The 25,654-nt window shown below is 41.2% G+C and overlaps 1 protein-coding gene across 1 annotated transcript in view; it reads left to right on the forward strand.

Annotated features, from left to right (window-relative positions):
- Positions 1 to 25,654, forward strand: part of LOC137480739 (netrin-4-like) — a 45,299-nt gene that overhangs the window by 8,212 nt on the left and 11,433 nt on the right. Inside the window, exons 3-5 of the mRNA XM_068201998.1 lie at positions 11,258 to 11,521; positions 22,927 to 23,053; positions 23,437 to 23,625. Of these exons, the coding sequence (XP_068058099.1) occupies positions 11,258 to 11,521; positions 22,927 to 23,053; positions 23,437 to 23,625 (580 nt within the window). The remainder of the gene's footprint in view (positions 1 to 11,257; positions 11,522 to 22,926; positions 23,054 to 23,436; positions 23,626 to 25,654) is intronic.

Here is a 25,654-nt window from a genome sequence, read left to right on the forward strand (position 1 = left end):
ACTAAGGTACTATACCTGAGGCAGGAGCACAGCAGTAGGGAGAGATGGAAATCATCTGCATGTAACAGGTTAAGAAACATCTCTGCATGTTAGAAACCTGGAACAGATCACCTGACTACTAAACTGCCTTGTTTCTGGGGTAGTCATTCCGCTGGTCAGTTATCATGGTCCATTTCATGTCAAAGTCAAATGCAAGTCAAATACATCCAAATGTCTTCTGTAGGGAGGTTACAATTTGCCACGTCAAGAATCTCAGCAAGTAATATATTTTTCCATTCTTGTGTGCCTTCCAATCAAAAATCTGGAAGTACTTTGCAAAACCCAGCTAATGATCTTCAGCACACACACAAGGGCTCTGCTGCCATTTCACAGATGAGAGAAGAGCAGCGCATGAAGGTGAAGTGTTTTGTGGTAAGAGAGGACAATTTTGGTTGAGTGAGGGACAGAATACAGGGTCTGAGGGAAATGCCTCAGCCTTAAATACAAAATAACCCTTCCCTCTCTAGTACTGTATCCCCTGCACTATGCTGGCTTTTGTGCTTACTTAACCTTGGGGAATATCAAGACCATGTGCTGCTGCTATAACAAATCTGAGAAGTGGATGGCAGAAAATCAAATAATAAAACATTCATCCAATGTAAGCCTTTGTGATTATAAGTGTCAAAGTGATAGTGTCAATTTGGGCAGCAGATACACTGAAATGAGTGTGTGTGTGCTTAATCAATCCATGGTATGGTAGGAGATGTCAGAAAACAATAGCAATAATAAGAACGGTCCTAAATTTACCAGTTAGCCTTGCAGATCCCAACTACTTTCATGAACATGAATTGAATAGGTGCAGAGGTCACTCCCTCCATGGCAGAAGTGCTGAAGCTTTAAAGCAGCACTCAGGAATCTTAACAGAGGACAAGACAAATACTGTTTCACAGAGCATTAACCCAAAAGTGTTGTCAAGCTCTGGACAGACTTTACAGAGACCTCTTAATCAATCCATAAAATGTCCCTATGGAAAGGGTGCAGAAGCACCAAGTTTTCAGGTCAGCAGTGTGACACAGCAGATTCCTATGTGAACTGAAATAAAGGAAGGCAGAGTGTAGCTGTTTACAGTGATACCTGATCAGATTTGCCTGAGTGACACTGCTACTGTTACTGCAGGTCTCAGGGGAGCTTTGCCCACACACCTCAGAACTGCAATTTTACACCTTGTTTTGAAGATGTCACAAATGTCACCAGGACATTCCCTCAAGCACTGACTCAAGTGACTTTGAAGGCAGCTGACTGAATCCCCACCAGGATTTTCTTCAGTGTTCTCTGCTTCTTTTTCACCTCCACTCTGACCTACCCAGTTACTGATTCTGGCTAAGCCTTGTATTGCTGAGGGGCTCACATCACAAGCTGACAGCACATCTGAAATGATCAAAACTGTTCCAACTTAAGTGCTAATTAATGCTCTGACATAAATGCCAGTTTTCTTTACTGAGGGGTTTGAAGTAATTTTCACCACATGAGATTCAGGTTATTCTTGGGTCCTATTCATTCTGAGAACAGACACAAATTTCTTTTTTAGCAGAGCACAAAAGGAATAAAAAAAAAAAAAATAAACCAATGCTGGGATATATAATGAAACAAGATTTTAGGTCAACTGGCTTCCAGAACTGAGAATGTAGGCGTGAAAAGAGAAGGTGCTAGAGCTGCAGTAACCTACACACATTTGTAAACTGAGATGCAGCTCATTCAGCACATTCTGGCCACCAAGATCACTGAGTTTCTTCCTAAAAGCAAGGTAAAAATTTGTCAGAATAGAAAATTTTAGGAGACTAGGATGGAGCAAAAGACATTTGGATGAGTGACATGATAATGTCATGGCAGAACATAAGTTAAGGCATATCCCTTGTCTCTGGTAGATTGCCCCTTATTTTTCACCTCTGACAGGGTCACATATCTCCATTCCATCTCAGGTAAGATGCAGCTGAGACAGAAGGCATTGGGGAACACCTCATATAGAAATGCAAGAAGATTACTCTCTAATACATCTTTTCCATTTTCTTTCACTCAAGCATTTGTTAAATCCCTTACTCCTGTTTAGATCCAGAGTACTTTAGTAGATAGAATCAATCTATCTGAAATCCTAGGATCCTCATCATTAGTTCATGAACTAAAACAAACACCACATTTTTAAGGTCTGTCCATCATCTCTTAAGTCCATTTACAGGGAATACTGGCATGGAGTCTTATGAATCAATTGATTACCCACTTGTCCCTCCATCTGTTCTTCTAACTTAAAAACACTGTACTATGTAGTCATGGAGCCAAAAATGAGCCTTCAGGTCAGCTAACATAAATCAAATCTTTGGCCTAAATAAAAGGAGAAATTAACACAGCATTGCATCAGGCATCAGTGTGAGTTGCAGTTCAAACATCATGTGGGGGGAAAAAGGGACTGAAATGTTTGAACCTGCATCCTGACAGCACGTGCACTCGAGGATCTGAGAGATTAAGAGCACATTTTTAATAAACTGGAATATCAGGAAATGAAAACAAATGTTCTCCTCCATTGAATGTGATGTTTGCATGAAAGGAAGAGATTAGCATGCAAAGTGGGGTGGAACACTGACCTGCTCATAACCACCAGGACCAGAAGGAGACCCTTCCTCTACTGGGTCTAGCTAGTGGAAGGGAGTTCTGAATCAAAGGCTGGTTCATTTATGTGAGTGTCTGTGTGACAGATGACACCAATGAAGTGTGATATAATAAACCCATTACTGGAATTCACTGGGGGCTGGAAGAATTGTGTATGCCTGAATTAAGTAACTGGTTTCTATGGCAACATGTTAAGTGTGCCTTGCACAGAAGACCTGCTCATTCTCCGTTTTGTATCCTGTGGTGACCTCTTTAGGGACAGAAGTCCCCAGCAGCGCCTTTTGTCAAAGATGAGTGGACCTTCTTCATAGCTAAAAGACATTTAATCACTCTTCTAAACACACTCCACTCAGTGAATGCCAGACCAGGACAGTGATGGGTGCAATTCTGTCTGCTTCAAAATCCACCAGGATGTTCAGAAAGAAGCCACAGTCAACCCTGTGGAAAGTCTTTTCTTCTGCACTGACACTGAAGCCTCTGCTGCCTTTCTCCATCCACAGGGACCTCCTGAGCAATAGCTGTGGCAGAGAGGGACCACTTGCACCCATGCACCAAACCAGGCCAGGGACAAGGCTCTATGTGGGATGTATGGATCCTGTTCCAAGGACCTACATTTTCCACTGTCATTTCTCAAGCTTCTCTTTTACTGTATTCATACCAAACCTTTTGAAAAACAAAGTATTCCCTGTACACACACACACCCCCATGCCCCTCATTAAATGGCAACATCAATAATTCAAGAGGTCTCCACTGAGGCTTCGGTGGCTTCTTAGAGTTCTGATCTCATATGGCAGTGGGGTCACTGGAAAGAAACCTGCTCAGCACATCACAAGGTTGAATTCCCAATAGCTAAGATTCAAAGAGTAGTGTTTGAATTGATTCAAAGTCTTGCACTTCAGTGAATTATCCAATAGTCATCAGGACTGGCCTCTGAAAGTTGCATGATGCCTGGGTTATTGTAGCTTCCAGCTGGGTTATTCCAACTTCCAGCTGGAAAGGATTCCAGGAGGGATTAGTCACCAGTGTAGGTAAGTGCCTGATTGGTATGACTAGGGCTGTCTGTTCAGCATTTTGTTTAACTTGAGCTGCAGAGCAGCCAGAATGCAGAGGCAAGTTGAGAGGCAGCAGTTAGCAGCAGCAGTGCAAACAAGCTGATGGCACTGCCAGGCCCTGCTTCCCTGGAGGAAGAATTAAGGGGCTCAAGGTCTCTGAAGGGAATTTGAACTGACTGAGACTAGCCCAGCAATCCCATCCCTGGCAAGTGAACTTGAGGAGGGCACCAAGTGTCCTACTCTGACCTGGTTTGTAATGAACCATTTCAGAAATGTTTGGAACATTATAAATCAGAAGGACACAGTAGTGGGTTTTTTTTAGCATTGCTTCTGCATTTTCTGCATTTTCTGGACATACAAGGCAGCAGATATCAACTTTTTTTTTTTTTTCTCACCCTTTTTTATAAAATCTTAGTGGAGTTGCAGCCACTGCTTTTTTTAAATCCAGGTTTCATGTGTGAAAAAACTTTGTTGCCTAAAATGCTATGAAACTTAGTAATTTATTGTTGTAATTTTCAAACTTCAGGCAAAAGAGCACTTGAATATTTGTTCTACAGTTGTCCACACACCACTGTCACGGTGAGATTATACATTTACCTAAGTCTGTTCATGTGTAAAATTTCAGCCAAGACCTAGAGATATAAATGGTTCCACTTAAAAGAAATGGATGCTCTCCCATGAGAGCACAGCTTGGTTGACATGGGTTGACACTGATGGTGATGGGTTGTTTTAATTTTCCCTGACAATCCAGCAAACAGTGAAATGAGTCCCCCTGTTCTCAATCCAGTTCCCAGTCAGGCTGTGGCATCACAGAACTCCTTGTGCCACCCCTTGCCATTTCAGAGCAAGCACCATCCCTCGTAATGAAAAAGGACGCTGCATTTTGTGGGAGCGTGGAAATGTTCTCACATCCCCACACAAGGTGCTGCTACATAGAAAGAAGGAGTTTTGCCCATTCCCTGTATACAGACTGAAAGCTGAAGGGTTTTTTGTCAAATAAGCTAGATTTTGTGCTCCAACTACATTACCTGTCTCATAGAGGGTACTGCTTCTCCCTACAAGTTTTCGGTACAAGAAAGATGTACATCTGCAAATAACCTGAACCTACAGAATACAATTTGTTTGAGGAATAGAAAAAGCCTGCATGGCTCTTAGGATTGCCTGACTTCAATTATGCCATAATCATATTAGCAGCTATGCCTAAATATTAATATTAAAATGCCACACCAGCTGGATTACTGGAATAACCTCAAAGCAAATGCAAACTGAAGGCACATCAATCCTTTCTGATTTGGAGAATACAGAATAAATTTAGGATGCCACTGTCTTAGTGGTAGCTGAGTTTACCCAGATCAAAGAAATTTTAAAAATCAAAAGCACAATTTTCTTTTTAACAAGCTACAATATTCCATACTGGTTTCTAAGCTTTGTTCTCTGGAAGGACAGAAAATGCAGACTAAAAAACACCATTCCATGAGTTGTCAGAATAGACTTTCCAATGGCTGGGAGAAGAGTTAGATTGTCTCTGTGCTTCAAACAGTAAATCAGAAAAAAGACTACTGTATCACAAGATAGAAGTCCATCAAATAAAACAGAGGATATATATCACTGGGTAGGAAAAATTCTGAGACAATTGTTTACTGTTCCTTTAAGAATAAAATCAACTCACATGAAAATCTCTTAATGAAGAGGATTTAGGAGTGATGAGAGTTTTTATTGCAGCTTCCTTCTGATGGACCCAATATAAGCACACAGACATTTCTCACCTCATTAACCTGAGTGTGTGCAACATGATGAACACAGCGTAAGGATGATTTGTAATATCAAATTCTTGCTCCGCATAAGGATCTTCTTTTATAGGACACCATGCATTGGCACTGCCCTCCATTTGTGACTGATATTCCTTGGCCTTAGGCTATGAGTTTGCCAGGGGGAACCTTTGTTGTGTCCACATCTCTTCTGACTAATACTGGCTGGAAGATCAGGTTAAGAAAACAGAATTACATGCATCAGGAATGGAGAAGCAAAACCTATGGCAAGAAATCAAAAATCTGAGGCACTGTCTCCGAAATGAAGATGATCTCTTGATTGTTGATAAAACAATGTGAGGCAGAGCCAACTTGTATACAGCAAAACCAGTCACCTAATCGTGGCTGCCTTTTAGCTTTGCGCACTTAGGGCATTTTCCAGACTTCCTTGCTCCGAGAAAGGTCAGGAGAGGACAGGGACCACCTTTTCGAGGTGCAGCTGACTGACTTTTGAGAATGAGAATGACAAATATGCTTTCAAGAGCAGATATGCAGATAAGCATGAACATCCTACTCAGCAGTCAGCTCCAGTGCCAGCTCCTGATTATAAGAGAAACTTGTGACCTAGGATGGGTTTCCACCAAGGGTTAAATTACAGAGGTGCTGGACACCTTCAGCTTCTACCCAATTCAATGGAAAGATTTCTAGGGTGTCCCTAAGTAGACTCAATCACCATCAGATTTTCTTCTGCAGCTGTGCCTGTGCTACTTCTATGACAGCTGCACAATGATGTTTAGGGAAACAACTGTGAGATTTCAGAGTAGTCCATTACAGAAAAAAAAAAAAAAAGAAAAGAGCTTGCTACCAGATAGAGATTTCATTAGATGAGAAATAGCTTTACAGTGAAAATCATAGGAAGCTCTTTTCAAAACTTGCTTCTTAATTAAAAGAAAACACTTTTTCATTATACTCTCTTCATATCTTTTACATTAATGTAATGGAAAACTGAAAATTCACACAATATCTTTGGGAAATGAAAAAAATAATAATATCTCTGCCTTTCTGCAAAAGGCAGAAGTCAAATGTCTACCTGCATAGAAGGAACTTGCTTCATAGGCTTTAGAATTATGAACCTTGTGAACTGAAATAAAAAGAACAAATAACACACTGAAAAGGTAGAATGTCTCCTCCTACAGCTCATGACTCTAGGAGTTCACTAATACTTAGATCCATTTGTAATCTAATCTTTAACACATTCATGCATCAACGGTTGAGATGGCCAAACTCTTATCCCTTGCCTGTAATTATTAAAATTGCATGTATGGATATCCATCTCCAGGATTTCTCAGGGAATTTTCTAGATACAAGTTTATCAATATTCCTCCCATTGCACAAAGTACTTGAATACCAATATCCAATTTTTATGGAAAGAAAACAGTACATAAAACTGAGTTCCTACTGAAATCAATCCAGAACAGCATGAGGCCCTAGTTACTTGCTAAGCATTATAGTGAGCAATTGTGCTGGGGCTATGACCAAATAGTTTCATTCCTCACTCTTTATTTTTATCAAAGCAATACCTTCTTCTTTTTTAAAGAAATAAAATTCTTCCCTAAATCATTTAAAATTTAAAATAAAACCCAAAAAACAGCCACCACCAATCTGTCTCTCAATTTAGGATCCATTTTTCCTTAGGGAACTGTAAACCCAAACACATTCATTTAAAACATAGTCATGCATTCATAAGATAGAAACAGTTTAGGGAGTTGGTTTTGTTGGGTTATTTATTTATTTATTTTTAGCTAGATAATGCATTTATGGAAAAATAATTCCTGGCATGTAAGGTGAGATACCAGTTCTTTTAAAAAAAATTATCCCAATCTGGAATTATTTGAATCAATACATATAGTAGACTAATGAGGAGAAATTATGGGTGCTAACATCTTTTTCTTGACAGTACAGCAATCTATATGTTAAGGAACTACTTTCTGACTGTCACTTTCATGTGAGACAGAACATTCAATCAAATATTAAAAGTGAGGCAAGAGATGATGATTACATTATGCAATTGCCTGTGCCCAAGGATTTTAACCACCAATATTTCAAGGAGAATCCAGCAGAGAGAGAAATTCCATTTTCTAGTTTTATGCATATGTGAAATAAAAGCTAAACTGATTTAATTATGAAATAAAACTGCTACCTCTATGCAAAATGTAGCTCACCTAAACCTACTTCTATTGGCACAATATATCTGCTGACCAAAATGTCTTTGATTTTTACAAAGCTAAGGAAGGTTAATTCTTTACTGGAGGTTGAATCCTAGAAGAACATTCAAGCAGCTCCCAGAAGACCTCAGCAGTGTTATGTCACCCAAATCAGATCTTTAACACTTAACAAGACTTGCCCTGGGAGAAATAAGGACAAGCAAATCCAGTCTCACCAGTGAGCTTATCCCAGACAGAAATGTGTCATGAATTAATCATACAAACAAACTCTTGTACCTCAGCTGGAATGGAATACTGTTTTTTTCTTAAAAGGATGCCACAATCCCTGTGGGACTTCCAAGCTATTAATGTCTCTACTCACAAATGATGCTCAGTGTTCTAAAGGGATATGGAAAATGCCAAAGCAACTCCTCTCAAGAGAGTCAAGGCCAGAAATGAAAATATTTGCAAAACAATAAAGCCACAGGAAACCAAACCTTTTTCTAAGCTGTCAACAAAGAAGCAAGAAACAAAACAGCTTGGTGAAAGCAAGTGGCCCTTTGCTGAGAGAAGAGCCCCCAACAGATGCTCTTTGCCTAGAGACCTCAGTGCTCTCAGAATGCCAATTACAACATGAGGAGGATGGATAATTGACTGGAGACCCCAAAATATGAATCCATCTGTTTAAACTTGTCATACCATGTACAAAATAGGTTTCTAGTACAAATAGGTTTCTAGTAGTGCAGAGGATTTTCTTCACACTTACCATAGTACAATGCAAGACTATTGCAATCAAGATGTATAGTGCCAGAGAGAAAAAAGAAACATTTTGGCCATTATCTGCCAATTTTTTTCAGACAAACCCAGTAAAAACTCTTTTTCTTCACCTCATTCACCTCTTCTCTCTGTCTCCTGTGAGGAGTCCCATAGCTGTTCACAGCTGGGATCTCTGGCACAGACATGAGGCCTCTTGCCCAGCCTTATATCATGTACAAAGCAAAGCAGCACAGAGTCCCCAGGCAGTGCAAAGGAGAGTGGCTTTATTGCAAAACCCAGGCCTTTTAAAGCAGTTAGCCAGTTATCAGTTCACACAGTTTGAAGGCACAACAAGCCCAAGACAACTAAGTACCAAGCACCACGATGTGGACACGCTGTGGTATTCACATTCTCTGAACAGACATGATTCTCTCTCCCAGGATTTTTCTTGGGAAGTTGTGAGATGCAGTGAAAAAGCTCAGAGAAAGAAGAAAACAATTCTTATCTCTATTTGCTGCTCCTGTTGTTTGGCACATGTGGAATGTGTTATGGAGATTGTTTACCGAAGAGTGATTTGTTAATTGGACATCGGTGATGGTTGTTTGGATTGATTGGCCAAAACTCTATCGTGACTGTCTGGAGACAGTCACAGCTTTTTCTTTAGTATCTTTTTAGTGTGATAGAGTATAATGTAGTATAAGATAATATAATAAAGCAATTGATCAGCCTTCTGCAACACAGAGTCAAAGCGCGTTATTCCCCGCACAGGGGGGTCGCGCTGCTTCGATAGACTCGCGGCAGTCACGCAGCGCGGCTCTCACGGCTCTCACATTTCTCTACCCCTGTTCCAGCTGAGTCCCTCTCCCACAGTTCCCTTCTGCTTAGCCAAAGTATCAGGCCTGAGCCATGATTTTACAAGAGTAAAAAGGCCCTAATTTTATAAGGCTTTACCAATATGCAACAGTAGAAGAAGGTCACTGGCAGGAGCAGAGCAGGTCCTGCAGAAATCAATGCTTTATCAATTACCTTTCAGATGTCTATTTTATGGAGTGAAGTACCTCCAGCATTTGTGTTCTCAAGCCACTTATCTTGTGGGTATCCTCTGGGGGTTCATCTGAAAGGAGATACCATTTTAACTAAGCATGTATATTAGAGAAACCATAGACAAGAATGCTAAGTGTGAGAACACTTAAAAAAGTGTGAGCTTATAAAAGCCAGTGACTAAATAGACTGCTTTACCCTTGATTCCTCTGGTTTATGCCAATTTAAACAGTCTCACAGGGACTTCTAACCATTCTTCGAGATCTCTAAGCTCAGCAGGCTCTTGAGAATTATTCCACTTAGTTCCCTACCTTGGTCTTAGTTTAGCTGACCAAACGGGAAGGAGATATGTGTGTCTGTACACAGCCAGGTGCTCAGGACTCTGAGAAGCCACTCCACCTCTGTGTCGTCCACAGGGGACTGGCTAAGAGAGAGGGTTCATATAATGGTTTCCACCAAAAGATCACACCATCCTGGATTAGGGGAACTGGACAGATATGCAGATTTGGTCTTTGTCCTGTGAATCCACCAGTAAGGGGAATGCTGGGCACCTGGACAAAACAGAATGAGCCATTTGCTTATGGTTCCATTGACCAGGGGAATGCAGACATAGGGGTGGAAACGCCTGGGCTATTTTGTCATGGCTTCATTGGTCAGGGGAATGTGGGCACCTGCATTGCACAGCCTGGGCAATCTGCCCACAGCTCTATCAAACAAGGAGCTGATCTCACCAAGCAAGGCTGTTTGCAGCTTTGTAAGTAGCTGACAGATAATTAAAAGGAAAAAAAAAAAGAACAGAGTTAACCAAATAGAAAACACTCTGGACAGGTGGGAGAGGTGCCACTGCCTTTGCTGGGTTCTGTGCAAAGCCTGGCAGCTGATTCTGTTAATGAAGGGTATTTGTGTCCCCATGTGCCATCAACATGCAACTGAACTGTCTCCTAGGCATGTACCACAAGCTCTTTTGTGGCTTCTGTAGGCAAAAAGGAGCAAAAATATTTTACATGCTACTTCTGCCATGATGGAAAAACTCAAGCAGAGGAGAAAACTACTGTCAAACTGGAGTTAGCACATCTAAGCCTGGAAACAGTGCTAACAGTTCTCTGGCAAGGACTGTGGTGTAGCCCTCCATTATCAACTTCTCCCAAAAGCAACAAAAGCAAGCACATCCCAAGACACAGAGAAGGGTAGAGTGCTGAGCCAAAATACAACAGTCACTGTTAAACACCAAATTAGAACTGTGATGCTCAAAGCCCAACTGTTGTTGCTTTGGAGAACTACCACGCAGCAAAAATGCTGTGATGAAAGAGTAACAACCTGCAGATAGCCAGCAGGCACCAAGCTCCTCCTGTGAACTCACTGCTCTGTAGCTGCTTCTAAGTAATAAACACCTGGATGTGTGTGCAGACATGGCTCCCTCAGCGCTCACTTGACCTAAGCTAAGCTGTGTTCAAGCGTAGTTCAAGTGACCTAGGAAAAAAGTCTGATCACACTTCCCACTTCTTCCACAGATGCCCTTAGTGCCTTTGTTTACCTGACTCTAGAACTCATGCTAAAGTCACGCTCCTAAAATGCTTCCAGAAATTGGGATAGCATTAACGCTGCATTTATGCCAATAAACCTCGGATTTCTCTAAGTGACACTATTGTTACTGGGTTCAGAAGCACAAGGAAGTAGACTTATCTTGTCCCTTGACATATTGCCTGACTGCAAGAAGTGAGAGCTTACTGCTTTTCCCTAAAGATCATCTTGGGATATTCGCTGTGTATGCAGAGCACTGTTATCTGCTCTGGGATGTGAACTCTCTCTCTTTCAGGTGATTTATCGTGCCTTAAGTCCGGCTAACAAGATCGAAGACCCTTACAGTCCTGAGGCTCAGGATCTCCTGAAGCTCACCAACCTCCGCCTGCTTTTGTTGAAAAGACAGGAATGTCCATGCCATGGCTCAGGACTGGTAGAGAAACCCCAAAGATTTGCCCACTATGCTATTTATGACCTGATCATCCGGGGAAGCTGCTTTTGCAATGGGCATGCAGAGGAATGTGAGCTTGCCAACAGGACGGGAGTCATGGAGAACATGGTGAGTTCCAGACATTTATCAGCTTACTAGATTTGCTACTTGCTTCTGCTGCCTCAGCCTAAATGTGTATTTTATGTGTGATCCTGTCCCAGCCTCCCCAAGCCTATCCAAAAAAAGGGCAGCTCAGTCAATCTACATTAGTGAAACCTACACCACTCTAGGAAAATATACTATACTCCTATTTCCTATACTCCTTTCTACAGCTTCAGGTATAATAACTGCTAAAAACTCCGGAACTCTTAAACTCAAATAAATTGCTAAAAACTCTGGACCTCAAGATACCTATAAATTGAAAGGGGTCTTTGTAATTGGAACAGAGATCCAACCCCAAATATACTGGGTGAAATCTCCTACTTCTATGCCTGCACAGAACTGAACTAATATCTTTGATACAAAGTTTGCCCTAAGTATTTCAGCACCAGATCTCAGATTTTCTGAGTTTGTGTGACATAAGCAGTTCTGTCATACTTAGGGTTTCAGCGGTCACTTTTAGGCTTTCAACCTTCTATGTTCGTGTTACTTTCACAACATAGACAGCAATGTTCAGGATGTGAAAATAACTTATGCTCTCCCACTCTTTTATCCATGCATCTTAAGTTAAAATATTTTTTAAAAAGCCAAACCTTGTAGTAAAATTAGTCTTTGTACTTGGAGTGTCCCTTCCCTGTTCAGTCTTTTATCCGCATTTGACTCAAGATGGGCACAGGAGGAGTTGTGTTTGAATGCACACTCAGACTTTGAAATTCAGAGGAAATGACTGATGACACCTTTTTGATTTAGCTGCAAGCATTTTGTAGAGAACTGTAATAACAATCATGGGGAGATTTAATCTAATCAAATATCCAGGTAAATCTAGACACATACATCAGAGATGGAATTCAAGCCACTTTAAACTAGTCAATATCTCCCCCGGATCCAGAAGTCTCTGTCTCTGTATTGGGTATTGAAAACCCAAATAATCCTTAAAATTCTAGCCTAGTGCACTCTGATATAAAAGACTCAAGAAAAACATCCTAAGCTAATTTCTGTCCCTTTAGATACATGGTACACTTGACATTTTGGTTTATGTTATTTTGGAATGTGTATTCATTGTCTTCCTTTCAACTTTCCTAGGTTCAGAGGTAGATATTGTAAGATAATTAGGACTGTATGACTTTCAAATAATTTCTGAATCTGTTCCATCTGTGGTATAAATCCAAGATTCAGCTACACTATATGATACTATCAGATTCAAATAATATAGACCCATTTAAATAATAACTGTGTGGAGAAAAGCTGTTTAGAGAGTGGATCATCCTTACTGCAAACTGTTAAATAGACACATAGTGAAATCAAATAGATGAATAACATACTAAGTGAATGCAGCTGGTAGAAAAATAAACATTCTGCCCATCAGAAAAGGAAAACACAATATTGTGTGGGTTACTAGCATAACCACTGTAAACTATGACTGGATATTTTTCCCACTGGTCACAAGGGAATAGAATCTTTTTGTGCCATCAATGACTTCACAGGGCAGAAGGTGAAATAGTTTTGATGAAATGCACTTCACGAGTGACTCACGTCCCAGGAGACAGAGGGTGGATGCAGCACATGATTCTCACAGATATTATCAAGTCTTTCTCTAAGCAAGAATTCAAACACAGCTGTGCAAAAAATAAGAAAAGCCTTCTGCAGTTTTAACTGTCTCTAGAATCCTAGAGGAGGCCTGGAAAAGACCACAAGTGGGTTGGTTTTATGTCCTCACATAAAGGTGTGATCAAGCACACCTAAACCATCCACTAGTGAAAACTTGTTGAATGGGATTTTCCTGACAAAGAATATTCAAACCTTCAGTAGTTGTTCCAGTTTTAACATTTGAAAGCTCTTTTTTAGTGTCTGCCTAAAGAATCTCTGCTGCAAATAAAAGTGATTCCTTCTTGTCTCCTCTTCCCCAATGGCCAAAGTGAGCAGTAGATCCTCCTTCTGCAGATATGATTAGAAGGTTCTCTCCATATCCTTCCTTACGTTCTATTTTTTTTTTTTTTTGTACTAACCAAAGAAATGTGAAACCTTAGGTGGCAAAAATTTAAAATTCTACTCCCAGATCGCACAAGCCTGGAGTAAATATGATCATGCTACTGTATTCATCTTTTCTGTACTTTAGACATTATAACTTAAGTCTTTCTCAAACACAAAACAAAACCCACTCCTGGAAGATCCAGGTCCCTGGATCCTTTTGCATTTTATCTAATATTTACCAATAATGATATTGTAGTGGTGAGGGGAGAGCCCACATCAGTCCAGATATCAAGGTTTGGTTTACACAGCCGGCATGAGGGAGTTTATGCAAGTGTCTAATTTTTGGCTTGAAATACAACAATCTCCTTGCCTACAAGCAGGAGGAAAAGTCCTTTGTTGTTGAGGGTTCAACAGCAATGAGACAGTTCCCATCAGCAAACCTACACTGCAAAAAAATCCTTGCCATTTTGCAATTCCTTGGCAGAGGAAAGGTGTTCTGCGTTCAGTCACGTGGTAATGGTGACCCACATAAAACAGGGTGTGGAAAATATTTTACAAACACTGCACATCCAGAAATAATCTGATTCAATCCACAGGCCGCATCTAATACTTAAGGTACACATGGGCAGAACAAGTCCTGAGACTGGTGTGGATGATGTCACATCATCCACAGATTGAAAGCAGAGCAGCTTTGTCTCCTGGGCTGCTGTTAGGTAACTAAATAAAATGCTGCAAAAAATAAAGACCTCCACAGAAAGTCTCAAGTAATATGAGTGTCCGCCTCTTAATTGCTTATAGTCCTCCTATGATGTATTTATCTTCTGTAGTTAACAAAAACAAAAACAAAAAAATCATGTAGAATACAACTGTAATTGTTTGATGTGGGATTGGACCAAAATCTGAGATCATTCTGCACTTGGGTCTTAGAAAATGCATTATTATGTTAAGTTGCAAGTTTGCTCTTCCTACTCTGACAGAAATCTCTTCCATTGGTAATACTCCTAACACTGCTAAACTGATACTACATGGAGGCTAAATAATGGAGAAATTAAAGCAAATTTCTTGATACACTTGAACCAATATTTTTCAACACCATTTTGGAGGGACTGGATGAGCTATGGCTATTAGATAATCTATCAATGATCAATTTATCTGTGGATATGTCACTTCAGTCATGGCAACCCTTTCGGCTTCTGGCTTCTCCACTGAGGCTGCCAATAAGAAATGCAGCTCCGTGAGAAGCAATGTCACAGATGCCACAGTGTCATAGCAACAAATGGATACAAGAAAACGGCAGATTGTAAACCCAATGTCCAAACGGTGCATCATTCCTCATATTTTGAAATCCTACAGTGTTTCATGCATATTTCTGGTCATAAGTTTGTGAAAATACAGTGAGATCCAAAATAGGCACATAGGATCCAATGAAAATATTCTCTGACTTCTTATTTTGGAGCAAAACAGTAATGCTTACTCTTTCTGTGGAGCTTTTTTTTTTTTTTAAACAAGCCATGCACCCCCCTCAGCACAATTTATCTAGACAATATTTCCTGTACAAACTACTGAGAATATCATGTTGGACCGGAGGAAAACCTTGAGATATCAATATGGGAGCTGTAAATAGGCAAGAAACTTCAGGACAAACATGTCTTGAATTTGAGGTCTGTTGCTATTGACAGTAATGTTTTCTTGGTTTCTATTTAGCTTTCCTCGGATCTGAAAAATAAAAGGAGACACAGAGATGTCATTCCTCACCCAACTTCAATAGCTTTGTATGGTAGCTAATGGCAAAATTCTCCTTTCTGAATATCAGAGACTGCATTTTTCAAACTCTTACAAATAGTTTCCCAGTCTTTTTATTTTATTATTAATGGGGGATATTAACATGCTGTTACAAGTAAAACAACTGCCAGGACCCAGCCAGCTGAATGCATCCAGTCTTGTTCTATGGCTGGATGCATCAGAACACAATCCTGTCCAAGGTATTGACACTGCAGGATGTACAAAGTTATGTGTGTCTCTACAGAGCTGCCAGGTTTAGGATCTACTTTGATGGCCCATTTTAGGTGAGTCCAGAGGTGCTTCCAGAACAAAGTTTACAAAGCGGAAAGTGCCTATGGACAGAACACAGAATCTAGACCAAAGTCCTTTTTGTTTGCCAAACATTTCACAATTCTCTTTCTAGCTCATGAGAAGTTCGGAAAGAGGAAAGCAAATGTGGATGAAAATGTTTTTTGTATAAAGCATTAGGGTTTCTTCTTTTTACTTGTTAATTATTGGTACCTACAGTGCCAGGAAATTCTTACAAGTGGCCTCGGATGTTTCTTTTGCTTCTTTATCCTGTTTACAGAGGCAAACTTGACTGCCTGTGGGCCTGATCCTCCACAATGAAACAAATGGAAAGTTTTCCACTTACTTCAAAGGGAGCAGGATCTGGTTCTAAGTAGGATTCCTTGTTTGGCATAATGGGGGTTACATAAGGCAAAACTTGCTATTTTACATCAGTTTTCTAGGTGACCAGGCTGTTGTAACCCTTGTAAATATTATCTACCTCCTCTTCAGATATCTTGTGCAGTTCTATTCATAATCCCCAGCTAAGTTTTCACATTATCTGATTCCAGCTGTGCCCAGAACTCAGAGAGGCAAGAGGTGCTACTCACTTTCAGGACATTTGAACAGTGGTATTTACTCATTACTCTGTGATTCAGGCACTCACTATTAAAATACTGAGTCTCATTCCCATTTCTTCTTCCTCCATTCTTAAGACACTCCCCAAGAGCTGGTGACTTACTGTAACTCAGATTCTGCATTTCAGCCTGACAGCTGTTACTCATGTGCCGTTTGTTACAGATTGATAGTGGAATTACTGGCACTGCAGGCAAAAATAAGAGGACAGCTTGTCCCCAAAATCGATAATAATCAAGGTAGAATTCAGAAAGAAGACAATTACCAAGCAGAATGAAATATGAACTGAGGGAGGTGAATTCAGGCAGAGGGTAGTGTTTTGAAACTGGTTTACAGGCTGAGTAATATTAACTTGTTACTGTTCAAAAAGCTCTTAGGGATGTCAGTCTAAATATTCAGCAAAACACTATCACTGGTTTTTCTCCACCATTACCAATTCAGTGAATTTAGAACCAGCAGCAGCTCATTGACTCACTGCTATGGAGATCAAAACCTACATGGGCTCAGGTGGCCCTGCCACAAGTGTCCCAGCTCTATTTATCCCTGTCAAGTTCCCACAGACTTAATTTACCAAAGCCACCAAGTATGAGCCAGAAACTGAGTTCCCTCTGAAAACATCCATATGTGTAGTAGTTTTCTGACATATACATGTATTAGGCCTTCTCCCAGAAAACAACAAGTGACAGAGGAAAATAATGTCTTTTCTCATTCCTGATTAGAGCAAGAATTTGAACTGTCCATCTGATGTCATTGCAAACTGTGGTATCCCAAATTTCTCTGGTGACATTACAGAGTAAACACAGAGTCCACAGGCAAACATTTTTTCTGAATCAGCAACAGTTGCTCTGACTTGGAAGGCTTCCAAATTTAACCTTCATTCATTAGGAAAAAAGCCCCTGAGTAGACTGAGAGTAGCCCAGGAGAAAAAGCAGAAAACACAACGTTGAATAGAAGGACAATAGGTACAATAGAAACAAAATGGGGAGAGAGAAAGCAAGAGACTTCAGGTATCATACAAAGCTGAAGAGAGTTTAGAAAAATTTTAAAACTGGAGGACAAAGTGGTGGAAAATTTTCTTTCACTTTCTCAGCTGTGGATCAGAATTCAGGTGAAGAAGCTTTGTGTGAAGATGACTAAGTATAATGTAATTTCTTGGAACTGTTGTATGAAAACAGGATAAAGTTCTACATAATGTGCTAGAAATCCACCAGAAGTTACAGGGCTTGATGGAAGAACTAACCGCTGGATGAAACTCATGGCTGAGTACAGCAGGTCAAGCTAAGTGGTTGGAACTGATCATCGTGGCATTACAATCCACAAAGCTATAACCTCCTCTATGTCCTGATCCAAAGCTGCTCAGGTGGTTGATGTACAAATCAAAGCCTTTGGCAGCAAAACCAGACTTGTAACAGCATGGCTGTACTGTGAGACAGATGAGGGAATTAATCCAGATTAAAAATACTGGTGCCAAGGGAAAAATCCCCCTCGGTTTAGCTTTTTTCCAAACATGGTTTGGTTTTACAGCCCAATTTATTCATAACTCAGGGCATGATGTAAGTGATAGCATAGAAAGAAATAGTAAGGAAATGTCTCAAATTGAGATTATCCAAAAAAAGTTTACATCATGAAGCCACAGTCTGAGAACACAGCTGCTATACCAACATACCAAAGTAGGACTCACTTTCACATGACCGTTAAAGCCAATATGGTGGTGATTGACCAAAGCAAAACATTTGTCTTCCTTTCCTGGATTAATTATATCCTCTAAATTCAGGTATGTCGGTTTATAAATGTCTACCCTTTGCAAAATTGATTAGAAAACTTGAAGTATGAAGAAGCCAGAATATCAGCATTTAAAGCAATAGTTTTCACCTTTCAAAGCTGACAGCCTGCATTAGTGACAGGAGCAACCCCAGTTGAATGAACTTGGAGAGCAGTAGTGCAAGAACACAAACTATTCCAGGGGATGCACATGGGACTTCAGACTGGTATTATGAAATGGGGAGGTTTATACAATCACACAGTCTGCCTGCCTGCATCTTTTTCTCAGATCCATTCCCCACAATAACTTTGGAACACACCATCCCGTTTCAAAAAAAATTGTGAAAGCAACTGAACTCTCAATACAATGAATGGGAAAGAGCCTCAGAGACAAGACAGTTACCACAGTAATGAGGAAAAGCAGATGAAGGGAGGTATCACAAAAATGAATTTCATAATGTTTCCAAAGTACTCAAATATTGCAACAATGAACAAAGTGGAGAAGTCCCTATAGGCGCAAACAAATTCTTATTTAAGGATCAGGATATGTCAAGTGTTGCCATAGGCAGTGTTGCCTAAGGAACAAAAGGACAAAGTGAAATATAAAGGTTATACAAAAATCCCCTAGATCTCAATTTTTCATCTGCTGTACCAATACATTTATATGCATTCATATAAATCAGTGTCAGAAACTACTCAGGCTTTAGCTAAAAACTGGCTTTTTTTCCTAACTGGTGGCATGAATTTTGCCTCTGTTGCTCACACCTTGCTGTCAAGTTTCCTTCACCTGGCTTGCCAGTTCCAGATGAAGAAGGCTGAAGTATCTCCTATCTCAGGTGCTTCTTTGTAGTCAGATATCCTAGGGGCCAATGACATTAATGCAGTGGCAATCAAAGTGTTATTATTAGTGTCCTGAAGGCACTAATAGAACTTTAACAGCCCTGACCAGCCCCACCTGGGACTCTCACCCATGCTCCCAGACCATTGGCTTTGGAGTCCTATTTAATTTCAGCCCTGAGCTCTTACTGTCTGAGCTATGCTCTGGGTGTGTCTGTTTGCATCCCTGGCCCTGTCTCCTGGGGGATGTTGGGCTCTGCTCTAGGTCTGTCCCTTTCCCTGGTGTGTGCTGCAGCTTGTCTTTCATTCTGCCCTCTGAATAGACTTTGCATCCATGTTGTGTCTTTCTTCACCTGTCTCTTGCTGCTCCTGAATTATCACAGTCCCTTTCCTTTTTGTTTCTGTGGTATGAGCTCCCTGCTCTGCCCACAGTGCTTGGGATAGTGCCCCCTCAGTAAGGACATAGCCTTTGTGTTGAAAACCTCAGCTTGTAGCTCTTTGGCCCTTAAAGAGCAACTGGTCCTTGTTGTTTCCTGACACTCATCTTCTTATTAATCTTATTAATTGTCACTATCTCCATGTAAATCTGACCCTATTTTCAAGGGCATAGAAAAGTGTCTGCATAGTTCCCCTGGATCTGTACTTGTCTGATTATCTTCTCTTTCCTGGTATGATATTTGTGATCCAGTGCATCCTGAGATCTTGCATGTGGTAGAGATTGCAGTTTTCCAGCTTTTTTGGTCACACGTTGGTGTGAGAAGTGCAGACTTATTTTAGCAGTGAATAACAACTCAGAGACACCTGTTCTCCTTGTGCTGGTGTTGAGTGTGACTCTTATTTTCTCCTGTCTTTAAGCAGATATCCCATTTCCTATTTTATCTCACAGTTTCCTGTATTTCATTCTTGCTCTTTCCTGGACTTCAGTCTCTGGCTGCCTCTCCTATCTCTTCCTCCCTAACAGAACAAATTGTCTCATTACTCACAGCCACCCCAGCTAACCTTATTTTATCTCACACTTAAGTGTAACAGGTCTCTTCCACAGCTCAGCTTTTCCTGCATTAACTAGTCTTTCTGTGATGGCCACTTACATCCATTAATCATTTTTCTTGTGTGTTCAATGTGAACTGTTCATCTGTTCTCTTCTCTTATCCAAATCCTTTCTGTAATTCATTGTCACCTCATGTTGCACTCTTCTTCTGTAGCTGTTTCACCCATGAATGCTGAGATTACTCCCCATGAAAAAAATATTCCTTGATACATGGCAGATATTCTCTTTCATTTTGCTTTACCTTTCCACCAATACCAATCAATTCTCTTTGCCTTCTTAAACATATGCCAAAAATGCTGGTACCCAAATGTAACACTTTCTAAGAGAAGCTCCATGCCAGCTTCCCTGTTTCCCTGTGCCTGCTCAATGGCTTAGACAAAAGGGCTGAAAAGCCAAGCAGACAGCCAGCAGGAGAGCCAGTCATCCTTCCACGTGGATCTGGGAGCTGTTCCATAGCAGGGATCACAGGTAGGAAGCCTTTTCTCTGCCTCTGTCCTGCTCACAACATTCCACAAACTACAGTTCAAACAAACCAGTGGGCAATGAGCAAACTAACACATTTACTTTCTGAAGAATAACTCGACCTTTCCGTTCCTCTCTCACTGAATTTTCCTGTTTATTTTTCTGTATAATTGTTCACGAGTGTTCGCACCATCTGTGCTGTGCACTGTAAGCACAGGGTCCTGTGGAATAATGAATATTTGATCATGTCATTCAAGGCTAAAATGAGATTACGTGGTTTAATTCTATCATTTCCCAACTGCACAGTCTCAGCATTTTTCATATAATTTTTTAATATAGTGATACAGAGTAGCATTCAGAGTATTTAATGTATTTCTAAACAATAAAATGGGTTAACGTACAGATTTTACATAGAAATACATTTCAAGAAGTATTTCCTACGAAAGCGAAGAGATCTAGAATTTTGTTCTGATCCATTTTGGAATGAGCTGTGAAGTTCAGGTGGAGTCTGACGTGTGGAGATCTGTAAATCTACAGCTCTGGGTCAGGATCACTTTACCTCTCTTCTGTTCTCTGCCTTCTGAAGAGCAGCCCCTGTGACCACAGGGGAGAACTTAAAGCCTGAGGTGTCAAACGCAAATAGTGAAAAGCGCAACGCTGTTGTATTCGTATTTTTGCCTTTTTCTCTGTCCCTTGGCGTGCTGCTCGTGCCGGGAACGCGGGTGAGTTCCCCGCGCGAGGGGGCGAGGCCGCGGGCCGCGCTCGGTGCCGCGGTGCGGGCTCCGGGAGGCAGCGGCCGTGCCCGCTGGCCACGGAGGGCCCACGGCATCAGCTGCAGCCGCCCCCTCTGCTTGCTGCATCACGCTTCTGCTCGGGGAGGATTAGAAACCAGGGCAGCGGAGAGCAAACGGCTGCAGGCACACGAGTTTGGGCACAGGCACGCTGCCGCTCCGTTGGACGCGTCTCTGCTGCTGCGGGGCGGCCTGCTCTGTCAGGGGCGGAGCGGGGCTGCAGGGAGAGCCTGGCTTTCGGGACACACCGTGGGAAATCAATAGCCCACGGAGGGACAGGGGTCTAACCCCTGATTTCTGGGCGTTTCCTGCTCTGGTACCATTGTCTCGTGGCATAATAGCAGCTGCTCTGGTGATAAATGTAGAACATGACTTAAGGTACCACCCTTCCCTCTCTCTCACACACTATGCTTGATATTTCCTCCAAAAAATTTATCTGTGAAATCCTTTCCCTGAGGCACTGCAAACAGATATTGGAATAGTATTTATTTATTTAAAAAATTCACAAACAAATAAAACCTAGCAACAACATAAAAACTCTTTTGTAAGGCCATTCTTAGTTGTGGGTTGATATTACAGAACCTCATGCACCAAATCAGTTTATCATGGAAGTGGCTGCTTTATTCCTGGTGTGTAAAATTACTTGAGAGCAGAAGTAGCTTCAACTTTTCTCTTTGAAGGATGGACTAGCTCAGTTTGCAAGGTCAGGTTTCTGGTGTGAATACTCTGATTTGAATACTTCCGAATCTGATATGTATTTGAATAATTCCATGACTAAAAATCATTATTGTGTTCCAGTGAAGGTAAGTACAAACGAAGCAAGTTCTTTCTTCAAGTACTTTCTCAAGCAAATAATCACAGAGAGAACTATTCAGCCAGTTTTAGTCAAGACTTTTTGCACTTTATTTACCCACCAAACATTATGCATTGTTTTCTAGCTTAGATGTACTTCAGCTCCATTCTTCAGCCAGCTTTTGCTCATTTTTGTTGAACATCTTCTAATTTCACCTAATTTATCAGGTAATAAGATGTTCAAAATTGAACACAGCATTGCAGGTACTGCTTTCTGTCCCTTCAGAATTACAGTGCTCCTAGTTTCATAACCCAAAATTTTACTGGGCCTTTTTTTACTAATCTAATTTATATATAGTAATATGTAAATTGGCAGGCTCATGTCTATTGTACCTGAGTAAAAATACCTGTGCCTTCCACATAGAATGTGTGGTTTTAGGTTACTTTTCTGTGGGAATACTGGTTGGTTTTTTTCCATTTTTAATTTTTTGCTACATTTTTAACTGTGCTGGGATGTCCATGACTATATCTTCATTCATCTAGCAATTTAAAATTTTGTAATTCATGATGATTTCACGTCCCTGTATTTACGCTCTCTTCCAGATCAGTGCTAATGTCAAATAAGACAGAGCCCAGCATGCTCTGTTAGCCTATGCACTCCTGTGACTTGACTCTGCTAGCTCAGAGCATATTTGATACTCTTTGCATGCTCTTGCCTTGAACTTGTAAATCAAAATAAGACCTGTTAGCTCACCAAATTTAGAGTCTACAGGTTGTTCATCAATGCAGTTGTTAAATAGCCAACTGAGAGTTAAATTGTTGCTATGTGCATTTTGTAAGATATAGGAAAAATTCTACATTAATAACTGTGAAAAGAGAGAGCTACATGTTTTAGCTCCAGTCTCTGTGAGTTTCCTAAGAGAGCCAAGCAGCTGTGTGGGAATTGTGCAGAAGTCCCAGCTCCTCCTGAGGCTGCTGGGAGCTCCACCTGTTCCTGCAGCCATTTGATGCTCTCTTTTCCCTGGCAGGTCCATGGGAAGTGTGTGTGCAGACACAACACGGCAGGGGACCACTGCGAGAAATGTGCTCCGCTCTACAACGACCAGCCTTGGAAGCCAGGAGATGGGAAAACAGGGGCACCTAATGAATGCAGAAGTAAGTGGAAGGGCCCAGGCTCTCAGGGTGAGCACTCACCATAACAGCAGGCAAAGCTCCCCCACAAAGACTTCAGTAATGGTGCCATTGCAGAAGGTTTACAGTAATGGTGCCATTGCAGAAACTGGGGATAAGTTGCTGGTCATTGATGGAGAAATCAGTGTGCAGGTTGTTCTTCTGCACTGGGGCTATTGAGGAGTGGAATTTACAAGCCAGAAATCTGGTTTTCATGTAGCAACACCACCCCCCCCCCCCCCCCCCCCCCCCCGCCAAATTCCAGGTTGTAGCAGGGTTTAAAATACTACCAGATTGGTTTGGAAAATGCTACCATGATGACCGAGTCAGCTGTAAAAGCCTGAAGGACATTCTCCTGTCCTCACCAGAGTGTCGCTGTCACAACCACGCCGAGAGCTGCCACTTCGACCTGGGTGTGTGGCTGGCCTCGGGGAAGCGCAGTGGGGGAGTCTGTGACAACTGCAAGCACAACACAGAGGGACATCGGTGCCAGAGGTGCAAACCTGGCTTTTACCGGGACAGAGGGAAGCCCATGTCTTCTCCAGAGGTCTGCAAACGTAAGTGACCATGTTACACGAAGTGAAGAATGCATGGTGAAAGCATCATTGAAAGAACAAAATAATTTCTATAGAATCACTAACTCCTATAGAGGTAACTCATGAGTATTACTGTATTTTCTTTGTATTCTTTTCCTAAACTACAGGGGGTTCTGATCAAAGGTGATCATCCAGATTTTTTGTCTATTTGTCCCCATGTTATGACACTTTTTTTTGTGATAACAGTTTCAATTCTCCAAATGCATTGCCTCCTGGGGAAAGGTACATTCTCCTTGTTTGGTTTTAAATGAATATGGTTCCTTTTCTCTTGAGGCACATTTTATTTACCTGGGGTTTTTTTCTGTACCTCTCAAGACTGTGTCAGCCTATGTACAAGCTATTGTTAAATTACATTTGATTGTGCAACATCTGTGCACATAAATATAATGGATGCAGAAGATACAGGAGGCCTGGAACTGTTCATATTCACTTGGGAACAAATACATCAGAACTCAGACTTATTTCCAGATTCTACCGCTATGTTATGGGGTGCTCTGCCCAAATTAATTGCATCATTAACACTTCAGCAGAATGTGTTAAGGTGTGTCTCAGGCACACAGGCACTCATGGCTGCACATAGAGGACGTACAACATCTGGATCAAGATGGTTTGCACCCCGCCAGTCTGGCAAACAGCCCAAATCTCCCTCACTAAAAGTAAACATTTCCTGAGTATCCTGCCAGGCTTCACATGTCTGATTCTATCTCACATTTGTTTGAGAGGTTGCTATTTCCAGTAATATACTTAATTTCATTTCTCCCTTTGGATAGTTTCCTTCCCCATAGCTCAGACATCACTTATCAGCATAGAGAACTTCATCCTCTGTTATCTGACCACTTGCCCACTGACATAATGAGCTTTTGAAACTTTTCTGACCCTTTCAATGTTCTTCAATGTGATTCCTCTTAAACACTTAGGTTACTCCTCTCCCTAGGATTGTGAGTCCTGTAATATTACTTAAACTTTCTTGCCCATCATATCCAATGTTTCTGTTCTTTTGCCTTCGTCCCACTGGAACTTGGTGACAGCATACTGCTTCCACACAACTTTTTCTTCTGTTTTTCACAATGCTCATCACAGAACATGGACCAGCAGACAGGGCAGAGGGTGAGCTGATCTGGCTCACCCTCTATCCTGTAGTGTTCTGTGGTGGCCTCTTTCTAGTTCTGTTTCTACTCTCAGCAGATTTGCTACAGGAGAATATTGTAATGAGAACAAATTGTTATGCCAGAAGATTAGCTTTCAATCTCATAGCACCTGAAAGAATCTGTGTATGAACTCCTGCACTGAGCAGCAGGGAGATGGTGCAGTAACCAGCATCATGTGTAATACTAGATAACTGCTAAAGTCAAGGAACAGTGGAGAGCAGCAAAGAGGAAAAAACATTGTTTGGAAATACAGCCTATCTGTCTGGAAACCCTAGAACTGTTTGCCTAGATGAAATCAGACCTTGACTCTACGTCTGCCTCTCTTGTCTGGTCTGGTTACAGGTCTCTCAGTAACCCCTGCCAATACTCTGCATAGCAAGAGAAAAACTGTTCAGAAATTTACCTTTTTGAAAGAGCTTTATTCCTGTTGTGCCAGTGAAGCACAACAATGTTCTTTTCACCTGGGAAGGTACTGCTGCCAGCAGAAAGCCCTTAAATGCAATTGTCTCCACTCTGAGTTGCATGCTCAGGCCTAGAGAGCTGCCATCCTGCTTTAGTCACTGAAAGTTATATGTCTTTTCTAGGCTCCTTGTTCTGTCAGTGGAGAAACAGAGGGACCTCAGGGGAATTATTTATAGCAGTCTAAGGTAGATGCCTAAAACAGATTGACTGAGTTGCCCTCTAAAGCATATCTATTTCCTTAAGAGGTACTCTGGATCACTAGCCTGCACTAGAGTTTCTCTTAGCTGAGATGAATTTAATGGGTCTGATTCAGCAGCAAAGGTAAGCATGACCTTATCTGTGAATGATTCAAGTCAGTGGGACCTTTCCCAGGGGTGTAA

This window comes from Anomalospiza imberbis, chromosome 11 (genome assembly GCF_031753505.1).
Source record: "Anomalospiza imberbis isolate Cuckoo-Finch-1a 21T00152 chromosome 11, ASM3175350v1, whole genome shotgun sequence".
NCBI classification, from domain to species: Eukaryota; Metazoa; Chordata; class Aves; order Passeriformes; family Viduidae; genus Anomalospiza; species Anomalospiza imberbis.